The 19,565-nt window shown below is 38.2% G+C and overlaps 1 protein-coding gene across 1 annotated transcript in view; it reads left to right on the top strand.

Annotated features, from left to right (window-relative positions):
* The first annotated feature begins 4,222 nt into the window (after positions 1-4,222).
* The window catches only part of OCIAD1 (OCIA domain containing 1), a 34,361-nt gene continuing 19,018 nt past the window's right edge, over positions 4,223-19,565 (top strand). Inside the window, exons 1-3 of the mRNA XM_044680383.1 lie at positions 4,223-4,277; positions 6,391-6,456; positions 6,682-6,762. Coding sequence (XP_044536318.1) covers positions 6,396-6,456; positions 6,682-6,762 — 142 coding nt within the window. The 5' untranslated portion in view covers positions 4,223-4,277; positions 6,391-6,395. The remainder of the gene's footprint in view (positions 4,278-6,390; positions 6,457-6,681; positions 6,763-19,565) is intronic.

The following is a 19,565-nucleotide window of genomic DNA, read 5'->3' as shown; positions in this document are numbered from 1 at the left end:
TACAAACATTTATACACATTTTTAGTGATAGTTCATAAAAGTTTAGAAAATGCTATTCACTTTGCATTTATTACATTAGCACCAAGGATTTTTATAGACTTTCACAAGTATTTCTTCTTTTTTTTTTTTACAATCATATATCTTGAGAACAGTTTACTAATTTTTAAATTAATTTTTGAGAGGAATTTCAAGGAAAATAAGTAGACAGGGAATATACTCTCTTTAGTAGTTATTTCTTCTCAGAACTGTGTGGGATGGAAATTGAGGGGACCTGGGAAATTTCAAAGTTCACCCTCTTTTACTACTTATTAAAAATATATATGACCGTGGAAATCAACCATTTAAAATATAAGGGTTTATTTAGAGAGAGTGAGATGGATGGGGAGGGATATTGTCTCAGGTAGAAGACCCAAGACAAGATGCTGCAAGGGATTACAGAGAAAATGTGGGGCACTGCCTCAAGTTGTGATCCAAGATAAATGCCCAATAATTCACAGAAAAATCCCCTTTTTTATAGAAGCCTGAGGTAATCAAGTCTCCTAGAAGGGGTTATAACATTTTATAATAGTTGAAGATAGTGTTGAATAGTTTTACATTGGCTTTACAATGAACACATTCAAGAAATAGGAGAAAAGCTTCACAATGGATACATCCAAGCAAATCAATATTTTAAAGAATTGACCAAGAAGTTGGAGACAGATATAAAGAGGGGAGTGGTTTGGGACTGGATTATTTAGGAGGGGCTGAGGAGAGGATCATTCAAGCCATTGGGTTTGACCTCTTGTTAGAAGCTTCAATAATCCAAATACAGTCCTTTTAAGACAAAAGGGTTCTCAAAATTGGTACTTAAAATTTAGTCTGGAGTCCTTCAGAATCTAAGACCATTAGTCTGGGACTCCTGCCTGGGGCAATTCCCAGGCAGGCTCCCTTAAAGTTGCCAAGCTTTGGTAATAAATGGTGGTGGTGGTGGTGGTGGTGGGGGGGGGACACACCAACCTTTAGGTATTAACAACTTTTAATAACTTGAGAATAACACACCAAATTTTCACTCCACACAGAACCATATTTTTTTGAATTTGAGAGGGAAGTGGAGATTCATGCTTTTGCTTCCCTAGGGTTTGTTTTTTGCTTCTACACCGCACATTATTATACACCCTAGGGTAATTAATGTTCACTGAATGAATCAGTGAGCCTCATTATATAAATAAAAAAATAGAAATATCTTGGAGATCATGGTGCTGTCAACTTGGAAAAAGACAGAACCACTAAAATGGTCAGAAAAACCAAATCTTTAATCAGGACAAGAGAAAGTGTTCAATACCTGGCTGCCACACAGAGCCACATCCTAAATACTGCAGAGCCAAAGCTCTGGGACTCTGGGGACAGTGTGTCTGGGAGAATGCACTGCCAAATAGGATTCTCCAAAGACTAATAGAACATTGGGGGGGTGTGTGTGTGTGTCTTAAATACCTTTTGGGGAACTAAGGACAAAGAAGTTTGATTGATTGGCTTTAGAAAGGCCACAAGGAAATAAGGAGTCCAGGGCTGGATTATCTGGGAGAGGCTGATGCTTTACAATGGATACAAAAAAGGAAGACTCCAGCCAGGGGCTGGGCTACCTGGAAGAGGAATCTAAAACAAAAAGGGTACTTAAACTTTGATCATCTACTAATCCCACCTAAACTGGAATTATTAAGAACTTTAAAGTTTATTGTTCAGAAATTGTGGTATCTGTTGGTGATGGAATACTATTGTGCCATGAGGAATAATGAAATGGCTCAATTCCATGTGAACTGGAATGACCTCCAGGAATTAAAGCAGAGTGAAAAGAGCAGAACCAGGAGAACTTTTTATACACAGAGACTGATGCATTGTGGCACAATCTAATGTAGTGGACTTCTCTACTAGCAGCAATGCAATAATTCAGGACAATTCTGAGGGATTTATGAGAAAGAATGCTATCCATATCCAGAGACAGAACTGCAGAAGTAGAAACTGTTGACATGGAATCTAGAAGTCCCCAAACTTGTAGCCTAGAAAGATTTTATGAACCCCAGTTTACTTAACTTAAAGGTGAAAGCCCCAGGTTTGACCTTGTTACATGAGAGTTCCTCTCTGAGGGAAGAGTCCAACTTCACTAGTCTCAGACTAACAATTCTTAAGGTAAAACCTGGGGTTAATTTATATTTTATCTGGGTTCAAAAGGTGAGTCTTCAGAAGTCTGTAGACTAGAAGGGAAAATGGGTCTCTCACAAAGCCATGTCCACTTCAACTCCTCTTGATGGTACAGGAAACGGGTCCCCAAGAAGGTAAGTCCAGGAAAATGCTAATCAAGGAGCTTGTCTCAGACTTGGGATGTCCACCACCCCAGCTAGATCTTCTTGCTCACTTGATCTTCCCTGGCAGGTCTTCCTTCTCAGTGGTAACTCCACACTCCTTGGACTCCTCACTGGGCAGGTAAAGGCATCCACACCCTCTCCCTTTCCCAGCTTGACCAGAGTCCTCAAGGGCAAAACAGTTTCCTTCCCTTCATTCTATTTAGAATGTCCATGGCTGACAGTCAAGGATTTTCCTCTAGCCTGTTTGCAAAAATCTGCTTTTCTACTTTTAAAGCCTATACCTATTACAGTTACCTATTACAAAATAGACCTTAAAGTAGTTTAAGTGGGGATGGCTAATCCCATCAGATGTTAAGTAACTCTTTTGTCCCAATGGTTTTCTCCTCTTAGGCCAAAGTCCTTTACATAGATGGCCCAGCCTTTGGCTGGGTTTTTCCCTTTTGTGTCCCTTGTAAAGCATTGGCCCCTCACTATTATCCTTGTCTGGAACTCCTCATTTTCCTTTGTTACCATTGTAAAGTCAATCAACTGCCCCTCTAATCCTCAGCTCCCATGTTCTTCTAGAAAGATATTTAAGCTTCCCCACTTTAATGGCTCTTTGGAGTTGTCAATCTAGGGAGGTTGGCTCTACCAGGGGTCAGTGACCAAAGCAACCAGAGTTCAATCCTTGTTACTCTGTGTAGGTGTGTGGTGTGTAGCTCTGTTTAGAGGCCTAACTCAGCACTGTTACCCATTTCCTTAAAGAGCAGCTTTTCTGACTGTTCTGTTCTTTTTCCTAGTCAACAAAACACAGGAAAAAAAACCAACTGCTTGATCACATGGGTCGATGGAGTCTTGACTGGGGATGTAGACTCTAAGTGATCACTCTAATGCAAATATTAATAACATGGAAATAGGTCTTGATCAATGACATATGTAAAACCCAAGGGAATAACTTGTTGGCTATGGGAGGAGTGTGTGGGAGGAAGGGAGAGAACATGAATCATGTAACCATGGAAAATTATTCTAAATCAATTTATTAAATAAAATTTGTCAATTAAAAATAAAGTTTATTGTTCAGTCAGAGACAAGGTCAGTCTGGGACTCCCCCAAAAGCAAGCTTTCAAGGAACAGGGGGCAAACTTGAGGGTTCCCAGAAAGGCAACTGACTGTGTAATACTTATTGATAAGGCAGCCTCAGAGGGGCATCCATAATCCCATGTTCTATTGTGCCACGAAGCATGTTTAAGCCCCATGTGTAACTTGCACGCAAAGGACATATTACTGAATAGAACCTGGATCGATTTGAAGGGGTAGATGAAAAAGGTATGGATTTTAAACAGAATATGAAATATAACAAAGGATTTCCTTTTAAATAGTTCCCTGTATTCATTCCTCCACACCCTTTAAATTCTAGTGGGCTCCAATGTGTGCAAGAATACAAGGTGAAAATCTCTCAGAAAGCTCTCAGATTCTCATGCTTTTCCCGTTTAGCATTTCAGAGAGGGCAAAAGTTCAATTTCGAAGGACGCAGTAGAGGAGAAAAGGTGGCTCCAAGGTCCCCATCCCCGACGCGATTCGCCTAGATCAAGAGCCGTGAGAGGGAGGTGGGGAAGGGGCGAGGTAAAAGAGGAGGGCCTAACGTAGATTCCTAGCCAAAGCCAGAGTTTGTCTGCGCGTGAGAGCGGGCGTTAGTGGTTGGCGGAGAAGTCTTGAGGTAATTTCCTGTTCCCTGGTCATGTAAGCATCCGGGTCATTGTCCTCTAGCGAGAAAGCTGAGTGCCTACTCCGCCCCACCCCCGATCCCACCCTCGCCTGCCTCCTGAGCCTTTCTCCGGCCTCGCTCCCGCGGAGCGCGCGCGCTAGCCCCGCCCCCCGGACCGTCCCCTTGTTCCCGCCCTCCTGGAGGTTGGGGGGGCTCGCGTGCGCCGCTGCTGCCGCCGCCGCTGCTGCAGGGAGGTGGGTGAGGGGTCTACCTGCCCCAGAAGGGAAGACACAGACTTTTGGGCAACCCTGAGAGAGCCCAGAGCCTTTGGGGCCAAGAAAGCCCCAGCCCCAGAAGCTGTGACTTCGTACCCGGCCCCCCATTCATCCTCCGGACTGCACATTAAGTCCTCGAGGAATGGGCGGCGGCCTGGGGTCTGGCCCTAGTACCTGTCCGGCGGCTGTGGGTATGGGTCGGGGGTTTTGATTTGGAGGGTCAACTGTGCCGACGGGAACCCTGGCTGGGGATGGTCACCTGCTATGCTTTTTCTCCTTGTGTCTTTTGAGGACACTGGATAATTTGGCCTCTCTTGCCATTTGTATTTTACCGGATGGATGGCATGTCTCATTCTAGAAGGGCTCAGCTACCAACGTATTGTCTTCCTTTTTATCTGGGGGAAAAAAAGTAAAGGCTTTCAGAGTGACCAAGGACTTCAAGCTAGACTGTAAAATGTAGTGGAAACAATTGAGGTCTATTAGCTCCTTAACGAAGATTTATGATTTGATTTCTGTAGGGAACCCCAATATAGCAATCTCCCACTTACCAGTGCAGGGCTGCGCCTGCTCTTCGAGTCAAGATTACTAAGAGGTTCAAATAATTTATCTAGGTTCATAGAGACAGTTTGTCAGTCAGCAGTTGAGGATAGACTTTTCTGACTTGCAGGTCAGCCTTCTGTTCTCTGTGCCATGTAGAATGCAAGAGGACTTCTTCAGTATCTTAATTTGATTGGAGCAAAGACTTTCCAGAGAGCATAGGCTTTGATGATTTATTTGAATTGGATGTTGAATTTGATTAAGTAGAAGGAAGTGGAATCTCTACCATTACATTTTTTCTAGGGATTGCCTTTCTTGCCAAGGATGATCACACCTGCTTTTTAGAGGAAAGGGCAGTAGGTTTGGAAATAGAAGGACCTGAGATTAAGTGGGTTCAGCCAATTAATATGCATAACATTTTGGAATAAGTAATAAATTCTTGTTTTAGTTTTAGTAAAAGTCCCAATTCTCATACGGTATTTAGTGTTAAAAGTGGCAATTATATTTTATATGCAAAACACTTAAAAAGAATTGATATAGAGGTATAAGATGGTCTAAACCTAATTTTGACAGGCTATAGTTTTCCCAGAAATAGAGAGTATCCGTAACAATTTTGCACTTCATTTTATCAAATACCATATCACTATTTAATTGGATGACATCTGGGTCTTGGTTACTTAGTCTGTTCCATTGATCATCTTTTCTATTTTCTAATTAATACCAAATAATTTTGATTATTTACTTTATATTGTGTTGCTTTATAGTATAGTTTAAAGACCCCATAATTTTTCCTTTTTGTGACTTTAGGCAAGTTACCTTACACTTCCACCTCAGTTTCTTCAATAAAATGAAGGGATTAGAGTATATAATGTTTAAGATTGCTTCTCGTTGTTAATGTCCCACAGTTGTCTGACTCTTTTCCACCCTGTGGACCAAATGCCAGTACTGTCCATGGGGTTTTATTGCCCAAATATCCTATAGTGATTTGCCATTTCCTTCTCCTTATTATTTAGGCAAACAAAGGTTTGTGTCTTGCCCAGAATCACATAACTAATGTCTGAGGCTAGATTTGAACTCATTTCTTCCTGACTCTAGACCAGGATTCTGTTCTCTGAGCCATCTAGCTGACCCTAAGATTACTTCTAGCCACCAGTATTTTGTGAAGAGTTGAAATGAATTTGAATTTTCCATTTTCATGTCTCCTTCCATTTCAGAAGTGACTTAGTCCTACTCTCCATAGCTTAGTGGAAAAAAATTATGTGGAAATAATCAGGTTTTAGTAAGGTAAACATTCTTTTTGATTTTGCATGATTGCAAAAGCAACAGGGTTGACAAGTATTTGTGAAGTGCAATACTTCATCCTTGGTGTTATTTTGTAGATATAGTATTTTAATAAAGGCGAATAACTTCACCTTACTCAACAAAATTTATTATTTTACCCATTTCTAATAGTTTTTCCTATGATATCATGTGTTCCTGAACAAATATCTATATCTCTTGAATCTTTATAATATTCTTTAATCTTCTAATACAATCTTTAACCTTCTCACAACAGGAAAGATGAATGGAAGGACGGATTTTGGGACAGAACAGAGTGCAGAAGTCTCACCACCAATCTCTAGTAAATATTTATTAAACATTTGTAAATACTGAAACTTTCTGTAATTAACTTTTCTTTGTCTTGAGTAACACTAAGGCTAAGATATTTTTTAAATGGATATTTGTCTGAAGTTGAAAAAAACTTTTTGTATATTTTAGTTCTGTCATTGAAGAGTAAAAAGTGTTAAAATTTTGAGTTTTTTTATTGTAGGTCTCTTGATTGTTTTTTTCCTCCCTTGATAAATAGATGTAGGAATGGCTTATATTCCAACAGAAGAGGAAAGGAAAGCCTTCATTGAATGCAATCAAGAGAGCTTCTGGTTCAGATGTAAGTCAAGTTCTTTATTACATTTTAAATAATTATTACAGTGACTGAAAAGATCAAAGAGTTATTAAAACAAAACTTTGTTACAGTTTTGCATAGTTCTTGCTGAAAAACTTGTGAAGAGGTGAATTTTTTATAGTTTAATTAGAAAAATAATTACCTGGTGGTATTACAGAACTGCTTAGTAATTTTAGCTAATGTTATGTTGATAAGTATAATAAAATTAATTAACTCACACTTTCTTATACCTTGCTAATATTAAATCTTGTTATAATTTTAGAAGTCTCTTTTTCAACTAATATTTAACATGAAAAACGAATAGTGATATTTTCACATACAAAAAAAATTTAAGCTGAGGCAAATGGTATAAGTGACTTTACCAGGGCCACATAGCCATTAGTGTCACATTTGAACTCAGGAAGAGGAGTCCTCCTAAGTCCAGGCCCAACACTCTATCCACTATGTCACCTATCTTCCTGTGGTTTATTAAAAACTATACTACTATCATTATAAAAATTAATCTTGGAGACTTATTACTAGATTTATAAGCATTTATTAATAAAGAGAAAAATAATGTTTCCAGCCTTCCTAACTTAAGGTAAGAATCTGGTCCCCTATTGCGGCCCATATCCACTGCAGCTTGCTAGACATCAAGAGATAAGAGAAAAAGCTCTGAACAAAGCCCCAGCCCAGAGATAGGTATAAGCTTTTCAAACCTAAGCTCCTCCCTTGGCTCTTTCCCTTGGCCAACTGCTTTCAAAAGAACATCATGCCCTGGCCTCTGTGGTGACATGATGTCAGGCCTTCAGGCACATGACTCTGTGACTCCTTTGTCCATCCATTGAGGTTTGTCTTTTTTGGCATTGGACTGGGGTGGAGGTCATTTAGAGATTTACTTTATACTCTGTGTTGGATGGTGTCTAGATCTAGGCTGTTCCTTGATCAGCTTACCTATTTGTTAATCGGTATCAAGACTTCATTCTTGGTATTACTTTAGAGACGTAGTATTTTAATAAAGGAATAACTTCACCCTACTCAATAAAACTGTTATTTTTTTACCTATCCTAATAGTTTTTATGATGTCATATGTTAATGGACCAAGCAAAGATACATGAAAATGAGCTAAAAATACAAAACAACAGTATAAGGCAGTGATGGGCAAACTTTTTAAAGAGAGGGCCAAAGGAAAGGAAAAAAAACTTTAGGCAGGCCAATATAATTTATTAAAAAATATCATTGATACATTTTACAAAATTCTTGTATTTTTTGTGATACTAAGCCCTATTAATGAGTGAAAGATTATGAAGGAGAAGGGCTGAATCTGGCCGGCGGGCCGTAATTTGCCCATCACTGGTATAAGGTATTAGACAAGGCACTATCTGATTAGTTTTTGATGTCATAAAAATGTTAATGTTAAAGAGTTTATATAAACCAAGATGTGAACATGAACATGGTCACACATATGAAAAGTGAACAAGACAGGCAAGTGCCAAACTATATTGTAATGGCTACTCTAGGAAGTACTTGGGGACATTTAGAAAAGGGAGAGATTAATTTGTCTTGAGGTATTTGGAGAAAACCTCATTGAAGAGGTGGTACTTGAGTGGTCTTTTGAGCTGCATATAGAGAAAAGAGAATTTCACATTAAAGTATTATTAAGTCACAGATACTGTGCTAAAAACACTGAGTATTCAAATACCAGCCAGCCAGCCAGGTAGTCCCTGCCTTCAAGTTCCTTCCCTTAATAGGGGAAGACAACTTATACATAATAAAGTTGGAAATGAGGGAGGGGTGAGAAAACACTATGAGGATGTTATATTCAAAGGAAAACGTGCAGACTGGCCTAAGTAGAACAGAAATCATGTTGTGTGAGAATAATGGAAATTTTATTACTTGGAAATGTTTTGAGTAGCCCTGGCAACAGATTTTCTGCTCAAAAAACAGATTTTTTTGAAGGACTAGCATAGCTAAACATAGAGCCACTTAGTGATTAGTTTTTTAATATGGCAATCAGTGAAACAAAAGATAGAGAAAATAGTTTTCAGTCCTCTGTTTGCAAAATCATATGGAAAAAGATACTGAAATATCATAAACAGAATCTCCTCATAAGACATCCAGAAGCAGTAGTATGAAAAAGCAGTTTTTAAGACTTATTAAGAGACTTAAGTAATGTTATTCTAGGAAATTTAAGGATGAGATTGGAAGAATAGCAAACAAGGATGGAAAAGATTTGCAAAGATTTTTTAAAACAATAAAACTTTTGATCCAATCCCTATTCCTAAACTTCTTATCATCAAAGCTCTAAGGTAAATAGAATTGTAATAAAAAGAGAGAACCCAGCTGGCCTTAATGAATCCAGGCCATCTAACCTAAATGAGCTATATCCATGAGTACTGAAAGACCTGGCAGATGCGATTGCTGAGCATGTGTGAATGATACTTGAAAGATCAAGAAAAATGGAAGAAGCAATACAGGATTGGTGAAAGGCACGTGTCCTGATTTAAAAAAATTTTTTTAGAACAGAATCTGCATTCTACAAGTCATTGACTTTAACTTCAATTCCTGAGAAAACTGTAGAACAGATCATTAAAGAGAAGTTGGTGAATATGTAGAAAACGAAGTGATGATTACAAAAAAAGCCTGCATGGCTTTATCAAGAACAGGTCATGACTGACAAACCTTATTTCTTTTTTTTTTATAGGATATTAAATAAGTGCATGAGGGAAATGCTGCGAATGTAATTTTATCTGTAAGCTCTAGCAAGGGCAGCTTAAGCAAGGCAGGAAGACTCATCTTCCTGACTTCAAATCTGGCCTTAGATACTGACTAAATGTGTGACCATGGTCAAGTCATTTAACCCTTTTTATCTCAGTTTCCTCATCATCTGTAAAATGAGCTGGAGAAGGAAATGGTAAACCACTCCAGTGTCTCTGCCAGGAAAACTAAAGAGTGTCATGAAGAGTTGTACACAATTGAAGAATAACTAGTAGCAACAACAAAGATCTAGCAAGGTTTCTGGTCAAATATACCATAAAGGTCTTATAGAGAACATGGAGAGATTCAAATTAGACAGTTACATGAACTGGTTGAATTACTGGACTCAGAGTAATTGTTAATATTTCAATATCAATGTGGCAAGAGTGTTTTCACTTGAATATCCCATGAATCTGTGCTTAACCATAGACTGTTTAACATTTTGATCGATGACCTGAATAAAGGCATAGAAAAAGGCAGCAATGGCATTAAGAGGCAGCTAGCAGAACAGTGTGGATAGAGTGCCAGACTTTAACTCAGAAAGAACTAAGTTAAATCTGGCTTCAAGGAACTGTGTGACTCAAACTCAAACTTTGTCTGCCTCAATTTCCTCAAATATGAAATGAGGATAATAAAAATATCTACCACCCAAAGTTGTTGTGAAGATCATGTTTTATATGACAAGTGTTTAGCATAGTGCCTAGAATAATATAACAAGAGTATCATTATGTTATTCACTGAATTTGCAGATGACACAAAGCTTGGTAAAACAGCCAGTATACCGAATCACAGAGTCAGACTCCAATAGGATCTTGACAGTTTAAAGCATTAAGCTGAATCTAAGAAGATAAAATTCAACGGGGGTAAATGTAAAGTCTTCTACTTGGGTACAAGAAAATGACCTTCATAATTATAAAATTAGGAAAACATGGTCAGATAGTAGTTATTCTGGAAAAGATCTTGGGCTTGAGTGGATTACAAACTCAGTAGGAGTGAACAGTAGTTTTATGTCAGCCAAAGGGGTGAATGGGATACTGGGATACATTAAGAGAGACATAGCTTGAATGTACAGAAAGGAAAACTGAGGAGAACATAGGCTTACTGTACTGTGTTCTTCTCAGTCTTCCTCTGAAGTATTGGCACCATGTTTTTAAAAGAACACTGACATATGAGAAGAAGGGAAAACTAGTACATCCAGGAGAGAGAGATCAGATTGGAAGTGCTTTGAGGCCATATGATGTGGGATTTGGGTGAAAGAATTGGGCAAGTTGAGCCTAGAGATGAGAAGGTTTATGGAGAAGATCTTAACTTCCTTTAGGTACTTGAAAGATCGTATAGAAGAGAATTTTGAATTGTTCTGTTCAGCCTCAGCGGTTTTAAAACCCAATTGAGTAAAAGCTATTAAAGAGCAATTTTAGGTTTGATGTCAAGAAAAACTTCCTAACAATGAGTGCTGTCAAAAGTTTTAATAGGTTCCTCTTAGAAGTGGTATAATTCCCTTTAGAGATTCTTTTTGGGTACAGATTAGATTAAATAGCCAGAGAAATTGCTTCTCAATCTTAAAATTCCATGTTTTTGTGACTGTGGAACTACCATCTCTTTTATGGTCTTAACTACACAGCCCTGGAAGTCTATTAGAGGAACTGGAGATGGTACTGGAGAAAACAAAAGATAGGAAAAGTAGCTGGCTTACATCAAATATGCACAGAGGAAGTACATGCTGGAGACAACATAATTTTGTGGGTATTATAAAGTGATTCTCAAACCTTTTGAGGAAAGTGCAGAAATAATGAATGGAAATAATTTTGGACTTTATTTTAAAATGAAAATAGAAAACCAATAATTTCTGACCCATGTACCTGCTTTCCAAGCTTTATAAAATTTTTAAAGGTGACATAGAATAATAGAGAGCTAGCCTTGAAAGTAGTAAGACCTCTCAGTTCAAGTCCTACCTCATACTATTTGGGTGAATCTAGATAAGTCACTTCGAGGCAGCTAGGTAGTTTAGTGATAGTGCCAGGCCTGAACTCAGGAAGATTCATCTTCCTGAGTTCAAATCCAGCTTCACATACTAATTAGCTGAGTGACCCTGGCAAGTCATTTAACCCTGTTTGACTCAGTTCCTCATCTAGAAAATGAGGTAGAGAAAGAAATGGAAAACCACATTAGTATCTGTCAAGAAAACTCCAAATGGGGTTACAAAGTCAAACATGACTGAAAAAGGACTGAATAACAATAGATAAATCAATCCCACTGTGGTCCCCAAATCACACTTGAAGATTATAAGTTGCAGAGCCAATATACTGATTGGCATTGTTAGGGAGATTCTTTACCATAATCTCCCTACACTGATCAAATTGCTATTCAGTACCAAAAAACAATCAAATGTAATTATCTTTTGTGAGGAGTGAGTGATAGGAGGAAAGGTAGGATAGGAGAAGGAAGGGAAAGGAAGGGTAGAAAGGGAAAGCCAGAGGAAGGGAAGGAAGGTATCCTAGCTGGTAGCCCCTAGCCCAGGTGGGAAATTGACCCGAGCTCTTGTTAGAATAACTAGGTTTTATTTAGTTAGGAAAGGGAAAAGTTAGGTAGGGGAAAATGGTCTCCTCCGGTAGGCACTCCTCCAGGGTTGAGAGCCTCCATGGTTGGGAGATCTCTGAGAGTTGAGAGCTTGAAAAGACACTGAAACTCTCTTTTATACTTTCTCCTACACCTCCCACAAAGGAAATGGGAGGTGTCAGGGGAAGTTGTAGCAGGGCTTAGAATAATTTTAAACGACACAATCCCCCCTGTGAACCTTTGGAAGACCAGTCTCCCCAATAGATTATAACAAATATAAGTAAATTTACAATTACTATAAAATAAAGGGTATATACATCAGAACAAGGGGAGAATGGTAACAATTTTTACAATATAAGGAAATCAAATACTTGGCGCTTCTTTTACAAAAAAAAAACAACATTCAGGTGACAGTCCCCTTTTACCACCACCACCACAACAATAACAATAGAATATATATATATATATATATACACACACACACACACACATATATATGTATATATACCTATATATATACATATAAAACAAAACAGATGAATTTAACAAAACTAATGAATTTTAGCAAGACAAATGAATTTTAAACGAGACAAATAAATTTTAAAACCTCCCAAAGTTCAAAATTTTGCATATCCGGTTGTTCTCTTAAGCTCCTAAATCAGTATATGTTCTCCATGTGGTCTCCATAGGCATCTCCGTTTCGATTCCAGGAGGTAGTAAATCTCTTTTCCTAAAATAACTTAAACTCTCCATATGAAATAAAAACGCATTCCCCCCTGAAGAGGATAGAAAGACATTGAAATCACAGAGGGATATATAACTGAGGCAGGAGGCATATGAATCACTGCCAATCAAATTCATCAGAATAGTTAGCACAAAAAGGCCAAATAACTAGTGAAAATTCTGAACATCTAATTCTAAAATTTTTTCTGAAAAAAATCTAAATAAGAAAAGAAGAAAATCATACTAGGTCTTTGAATAATGCCCAATTAAAGTAATCCATGTCCAACATAATACACTTATCCACTTAGCAACCAGGACCACAGTCAGCCACCATAGTAAGAAAGTTAGGAAAAAGGGACTAGATTTTTATTTGTTGGTCTGATATTATGTCATTTCTTTTCTTCTTTCATCATTTCTCCTCAGGGATAGAATATGGAACCAGAACAGCCAATTGTTAGGTACTTGATATAAATTTTACAAGGAGTGTGGTTCGAGGAGTATGTAAAGCGTTGCAACCTCGATTCTCACACTAGGTTTAAGTCATTTTTTTTTTCTTTTAACCCTTGTACTTCGGTGTATTGTCTCATAGGTGGAAGAGTAGTAAGGGTGGGCAATGGGGGTCAAGTGACTTGCCCAGGGTCACACAGCTGGGAAGTGGCTGAGGCCGGGTTTGAACCCAGGACCTCCTGTCTCTAGGCCTGACTCTCACTCTACTGAGCTACCCAGCTGCCCCTGGTTTAAGTCATTTTTATTGGCATAAAAGTCTAGTAGGATTAGTTTCTCTATTTGACCTGTATGCTCGTTTGTCATCAGTCAGGTTAAGTATGTGCTGCTTTGGCACTGTGTAGGTATCTGTGCTTCTCTGGCACTGTATAGATGAAATCTGTGCTCCTTTGTTCATCTCATTTCTTCGAATCAGACATATGTTCAAAGTCCCATATTAGTTAAATACAGTTTTCAGTTTCAGTAGTCTAAGGCCTTTGGGCAGGAAGTTATAGTTAGAACAAATGGATGTACTAAACCTATACTAATCTAATAATCAAAAACTCTTTCAATTTAGATAACATGTGCTTCAAATACAAAAATTGCACATGCAATTATAAAAAATGTGCTAAAATTTAAAAAAATATATATATCTACTATAATCAGTGTCTGAGAAAGAAAAAAATATATGTATATGTATGTTGCAATTCATGTCACTTAAGGAGGGGTAGAATATAAGGTTCTTACCCAAGAATTTAGATGCATTTCCTCTTAGCTTAACCATGATCCACAGTGTGAGTGCAAATGAGAAATGAGGTGAAACAATGGAGTATAAAAGCAATGATACATTCAAGAAAATACAAAAGTTTCATAAAAAGCACAAAATACATATCAAGTCAATACAGATACAGGTTTCCTTCAAGGTAATTGAGCAAATCTTTCAAATACACAAAATACTTGTTTTCCAAATTATTGAAACAATGCAAGTTATGGTCTTCCATAAAGGTACATGCCAAATAACCGGATGGCACAAATAAAGATAAGGGGGTAGATAAGGACTGTATTGCAAAAATCTGCTGCTGCTTCTTTTCTATTTTGAGGGAGACAAAACTGAAAAGGGTTAATAGCAATAAAACAACAAAAGCAATAGAGTTTAAAGGCACCTCCTTCTGCCCCACATGGAGGGGCATTAGCACCCTGAGTAGTGCGTGGACAAACTCCACTTAAGGTCATTTGTGGGTTATGTGCCCGATTATCAGTCCTGAAATTGCGATTCCTATAGTTATTGTTCTAATAATTATTGTTTCTGAAATTAGTATTGTTTCTTTAGTTATTATTATTGTTATTATTGTCCTAATTGCCTGTAACAGATTTCTGCAATTCTTTATTAAGTGACCCTTCTTGTTACAGAAATGGCAGGTCTGAGATTGATAATTAAACTCTCAGAGAGGGGCAAGTGGTATTGGTGTAGTATCATCATGCCCTCTTTCCTGTTTTTCTATTTTATTTCGTAATGATTTCAGTTCTTATTGTATCCAATAGATTGTTAGTTTGTACCTTTGTCTCTAGATCATGTTCTTTAGTGACATAAACAGCTCTTCTCCTTAATTTGCTCAGATCCATTTCTGGCCATTTGGAACAATGCATCTTAAAGTAATCCTGGACCACTCTTCTAGAATTGTTTACAAATTGTCACCCTATTTGTCTTATGCCTTGTTCTGTTGATAAATCTAAGTCCAAATATCAACCCCCTAATTCAATAAGCCTGAGAGGAAGTTCATAAACTGAGAGGAAGTTTCTTTATCATTTTGCATTAAAGCGATCAAATTTGGTCCAGTTGTCTGGATGTTCTGCACATTCTTTCATTGCTTTTAATATTGTAGCCCTAGCATTATTTAACTGCAAATATTCCTAAGGATAATTGTAATTCCAGTGAGGATCCTTGCGTGGTCAGTGTATTGCATTTTGTCCTTGGGCCTTATTTACATGAGAGATGATTTTGTTTATCTGTCAGGAAGATCTGTATTAATTTTTCCACAACTTTATAGGAAGGTTGTATTGGAAAAATATGTCTTCCATCCTTTTCATTACAGCTATGGGTTTGTTGTTATAATTTGGAACATCTTTTTAAAATTCTTTGATATCTTGAAGAGTGAATGGAATATGGTGTGTTAAATTTATCACATCCCCAGGTCTAATGTAGGCACTTCCCTTAAGGGGAAAAGGCCATCACAGGAATCAGAATCATATGAATTAGAATTGTAGCATGGTTTTTGTTTTTTCTGAGTTGTTTGTGTACTTACCGAGGCAGTATTGGTAGTAACTGGTATGGTCTGGACTGGGGTTGGTTGTGGACTGGGAGAAAGGACAGGAGAGGACAGGGTGTCAGGAGAAGCAGCAGGGGAAGGAGGTTGGCCAAGAGATGCACAAGACGAGAGAGGAGTTTCTTCACATCTGTCTCCTTTCAGGAGAAATAGGACTTTCCTCTCTGAATATTTCAGGAACAGCCTTGTAAAATTTTTGATTTTTGATTTTTGCATTGGATACTCCCAAAATTTTGAATCAGATATTTGAATTGGATCCTCCTTTTCCAGTGCACATTGTGCATAGAGTACTTGAAATTGTCCAATTGGATTTGTACTGCTGCTTGGATTTTGGCTTGCATTTTCCTATTTGTAGCCTTTTGCGTTGTCATATTGAAAATTCAGAAAAGAAGATTCCCTAGCAGCATTAGAAGGAGGAGGCATTTGGAAACCATAAAGGTTTCCAATTTGGCAAAGGCCAAAAGGTTTTCCTATATAGAAGTGATCATATTGAGTGGCTTCTATTGATTTATTTATTTAGTGAGCTAGCTCCAACTTTTATTTATTTTTTTGGCATATTTATTTAATTTTAGCTGCAAAACTATTTTTTATTTATTTGTTTGGTTTTGCTATATATTATGTATTATTGGTGCTGCCCTCCAGTGGCAGAAAGGCAGCACTGCAACTTAGCAGAAAAAGGGAGGGGGGAACACACTGAGTACCCAAGGTGCAGTACCACAGGGGGAGGAAAATTAGGGGTGGGAGTAGGGATGGGACTAGTTCCTGTTGGGGTGGGAAAGAGTGGAGCCAAGGCACTGCAGGGTTCTGGAAATCAAGATGGAGGAAGGGGGTGGGACCGAAGCACCCTGAAGCACTCCGGAGTTCCTTCCTATAAAGGGTTTTCGGGCTTTTTGGCTTTCCTTTTCTTTTCCTTTTTTTAGTAGGTAGAGTAAGGGGCAGGCAGGGAGTTTTAGAATTAAGCTGGGGTGGGTGGTAGTCAGAGAGGTTCTGGGGTTTTTCCTGGGACTCCTTCTGGGTGTTTTAGTGAGACCCCTTGCTGGGTTTTAGCTGGAACCCCTGCTGGGTTTTAGCCTAGCAAGGGTATGAGGGTTACGGCTAAGGCTTTTTTTAAAATTTTAAAATTAAAAAATTTTTTTTCCTTTCATTCATTCATTCATTCATTTATTTAGGGCTGGATGAGGGGAATTTAGATCTAGAACCCCTGCTGAGTCAGAGGAGCCCTGCAGAGGTTTAGTGGAGGAAGAGACCCCCGTTGGGCTGGGTTTTGGGTGAGAAAAAATTTTATATACGTGTAGGCAGTAAGACAGGCAGATAGTTGGCAAGCAGTCAGGCAGGTAGGTTCAGGTCCCATTGGGCACCGGAGCTCTTTGGAGCTCAATGAAGATCAGGTAGCACTTATTGTTAGAATAACTAGGTTTTATTTAGTTAGGAAAGGGAAAAGTTAGGTAAGGAAAAAGAGTCTCTTCCGGTAGGCACTTCTCCAGAGTCGAGAGCCTCCAGAGTTGAGATCCTCTGGGGTGGGGAGAGCTGGGTCAGGAGAGTACCAGTTGAGAGGGAAAAGGCGCCAAAACTCTCTCTTTTATACTTTCTCCCACAAAGGAAGTGGGAGGTGTCAGGGAAGTTGTAGCAGGGAGCCCTCTCCCAGGGCTTAGAATAATTTTAAACAACACACTTTATAGGAATGAATGAATAAAAAAGCATTTATTAAGCACTTTCCTGTGTACCACATTCTTTGCTAAGGCACTGGACCTTTGCATTCATTGGTGCAGGAATTTCTTGGTTGAGGATCTCCTCCACCGTTATAGATCAATATTTTCCCTGCAACTTCAAGTCTTAAAAACTAGCCTGGCTCACTGAGAAGTAAAGTGATTTGCTCAGATCCCACAGCCAGTATGTGGTCGAGGAGTAGGCAGATGGGGAGTAGAGCCCCCAATGACAGTTATTTTTTCCTGTCCTCACTGATGTGGCCTTGTAATTATGAGGGGAAGGGGAATCTTTCATTGCAGTTTATATATTTATATTAAAATCAACTGAAAGATGTTGAGACAATGGCCTACTGTGATCGATTTGGTAGAGCAAAACACCTCTTCTAAAAGGCATTCGTCTAACAAGGTGTCTCCTGTGCCAGAATTAAACAAGATTTGTTGAGAGATATAAAGGTATGAAATGGGGAGATTTGGGGGGAGAGCCCCTCACCCAAGGGGTTCACTTCTGTCGTTGAAGAGTCAAAGTGCAGAATCTAAATCCAGTAGAGATTCTTTATATATAGATATGCATTCTTTAATTGCTACCGTTCACAGATGACAAACTAATTGCTTCAAACACCAGAACATTGCATATCCTAAATGAGATCTCTTAGGTCTCCTAAAAGACCACTAGATCTTACTAATTGCCTTGCCACTGTTTCCCAGCCTTCTCATTTGTCCTGCCTCTGTGCCCCACTTTCCCTAACAGTGTTACTGTAACTACTTAAGTTACCTAAAGACCTGTAGCTTTGCCATTAACTCTACTGCTGAATATTTAGGATTTCTGAGCCTTTTCATCTACCTTGAACCTGAAATTTTTTAAAATATATTTTTATGGTTTTTAAAAAATATATATTTTCAACAAATAGATTGTAAACTCCTTATGACCAAGGATTTTCTGTTTGGATCCTTAACATCCCAAGAGTTACTTGGTATATAGTAAGCACAAATTATTTTTCCTTCTTTAATATGTTCATTTTGGATAAATGCTACAAACAGGCAGTTAGTTTGCTCAGAATTAGAGGAAAAACAATGACCTCAGCTTTGTTTGGGCAGTTGACAAGTTCTTTTAATGACCCGGCTTCTCCCTAAAACAGGCTCATCTTTTATTACATTTTTATTATTGATATATTTTTGTTTTTATGTCACCTGCATTTTCTAATATATACCTCATGCTTAAGTTTTTTTTCAATTTTCCTGTTTTTTGCTTCATTGCACCAATTTATATATATTCACATTCTTCTTTATAGTCTTTATATTCATTGTTTCTTATATGGCACAGTAAAATTCCATTATATTTAGGTCCCTCTCAGTTTCTTTAGATGTTGCCCAGTTCATGAGTATGTGTTTATTTCTTGTTCTTTGTTTCTACAAACTCTTATAAATATTTTGGTGTTTATGGGACCTTTTTAGAAATTATTGTTCCATTGAGGTATATATCTAGCAGTGAGACCTCTGGGTCATAGAGAATGGACATTTTTGTCACTTTCTTCATACAATAACAAATTGCTTTGTACAATGATTAGATCAGTTCACATTTCTATGAATAGTATTTATTTTTTATTTTTTATTTTTTATTTTTTTTAAACCCTTAACTTCTGTGTATTGGCTCCTAGGTGGAAGAGTGGTAAGGGTGGGCAATGGGGGTCAAGTGACTTGCCCAGGGTCACACAGCTCGGAAGTTTCTGAGGCCGGATTTGAACGTAGGACCTCCCACTCTCTAGGCCTGACTCTCAATCCACTGAGCTACCCAGCTGCCCCCTTTTTTTAATTTTTAAAATTTTTATAAAACCCTTACCTTCTGTCTTGGAGCCATATTGGCTCCAAGGCATAAGAGTGATAAGAGCTAGGCAATGGAGGTTAAGTGACTTGCCCAGGGTCACACAGCTGGGAAGTGTCTGAGGCCAGATTTGAACGTAGGACCTCCCACTCTGTAGGCCTGGCTCTCAATCCACTGAGCTACCCAGCTGCCCCCTCTACCAATAGTCTTAAAATACCCTAGTTCCCACAACCTCTCCAATGCTATTTCTATTTTTTTATCATCTTTGTCAATTATTAGTGCTTTGGATCATTCTTTCATATAGTTGTTACTAATTTTGCTTTGATTTTTACTAACAATTATTATTTTTTTGAGAATTGCCTGTTCATATTCTTCAATCTACTTACCTATTGGAGAGAATGTAAAATATTTTTGTTCATATCTTGGATAACATCTTTATCT

This window comes from Gracilinanus agilis, chromosome 6, assembly GCF_016433145.1.
Source record: "Gracilinanus agilis isolate LMUSP501 chromosome 6, AgileGrace, whole genome shotgun sequence".
In the NCBI taxonomy this organism is placed as follows: Eukaryota; Metazoa; Chordata; class Mammalia; order Didelphimorphia; family Didelphidae; genus Gracilinanus; species Gracilinanus agilis.
Note: the sequence above shows the minus strand (reverse complement) of the source record. Positions and strands in the feature narration are given on the sequence as shown.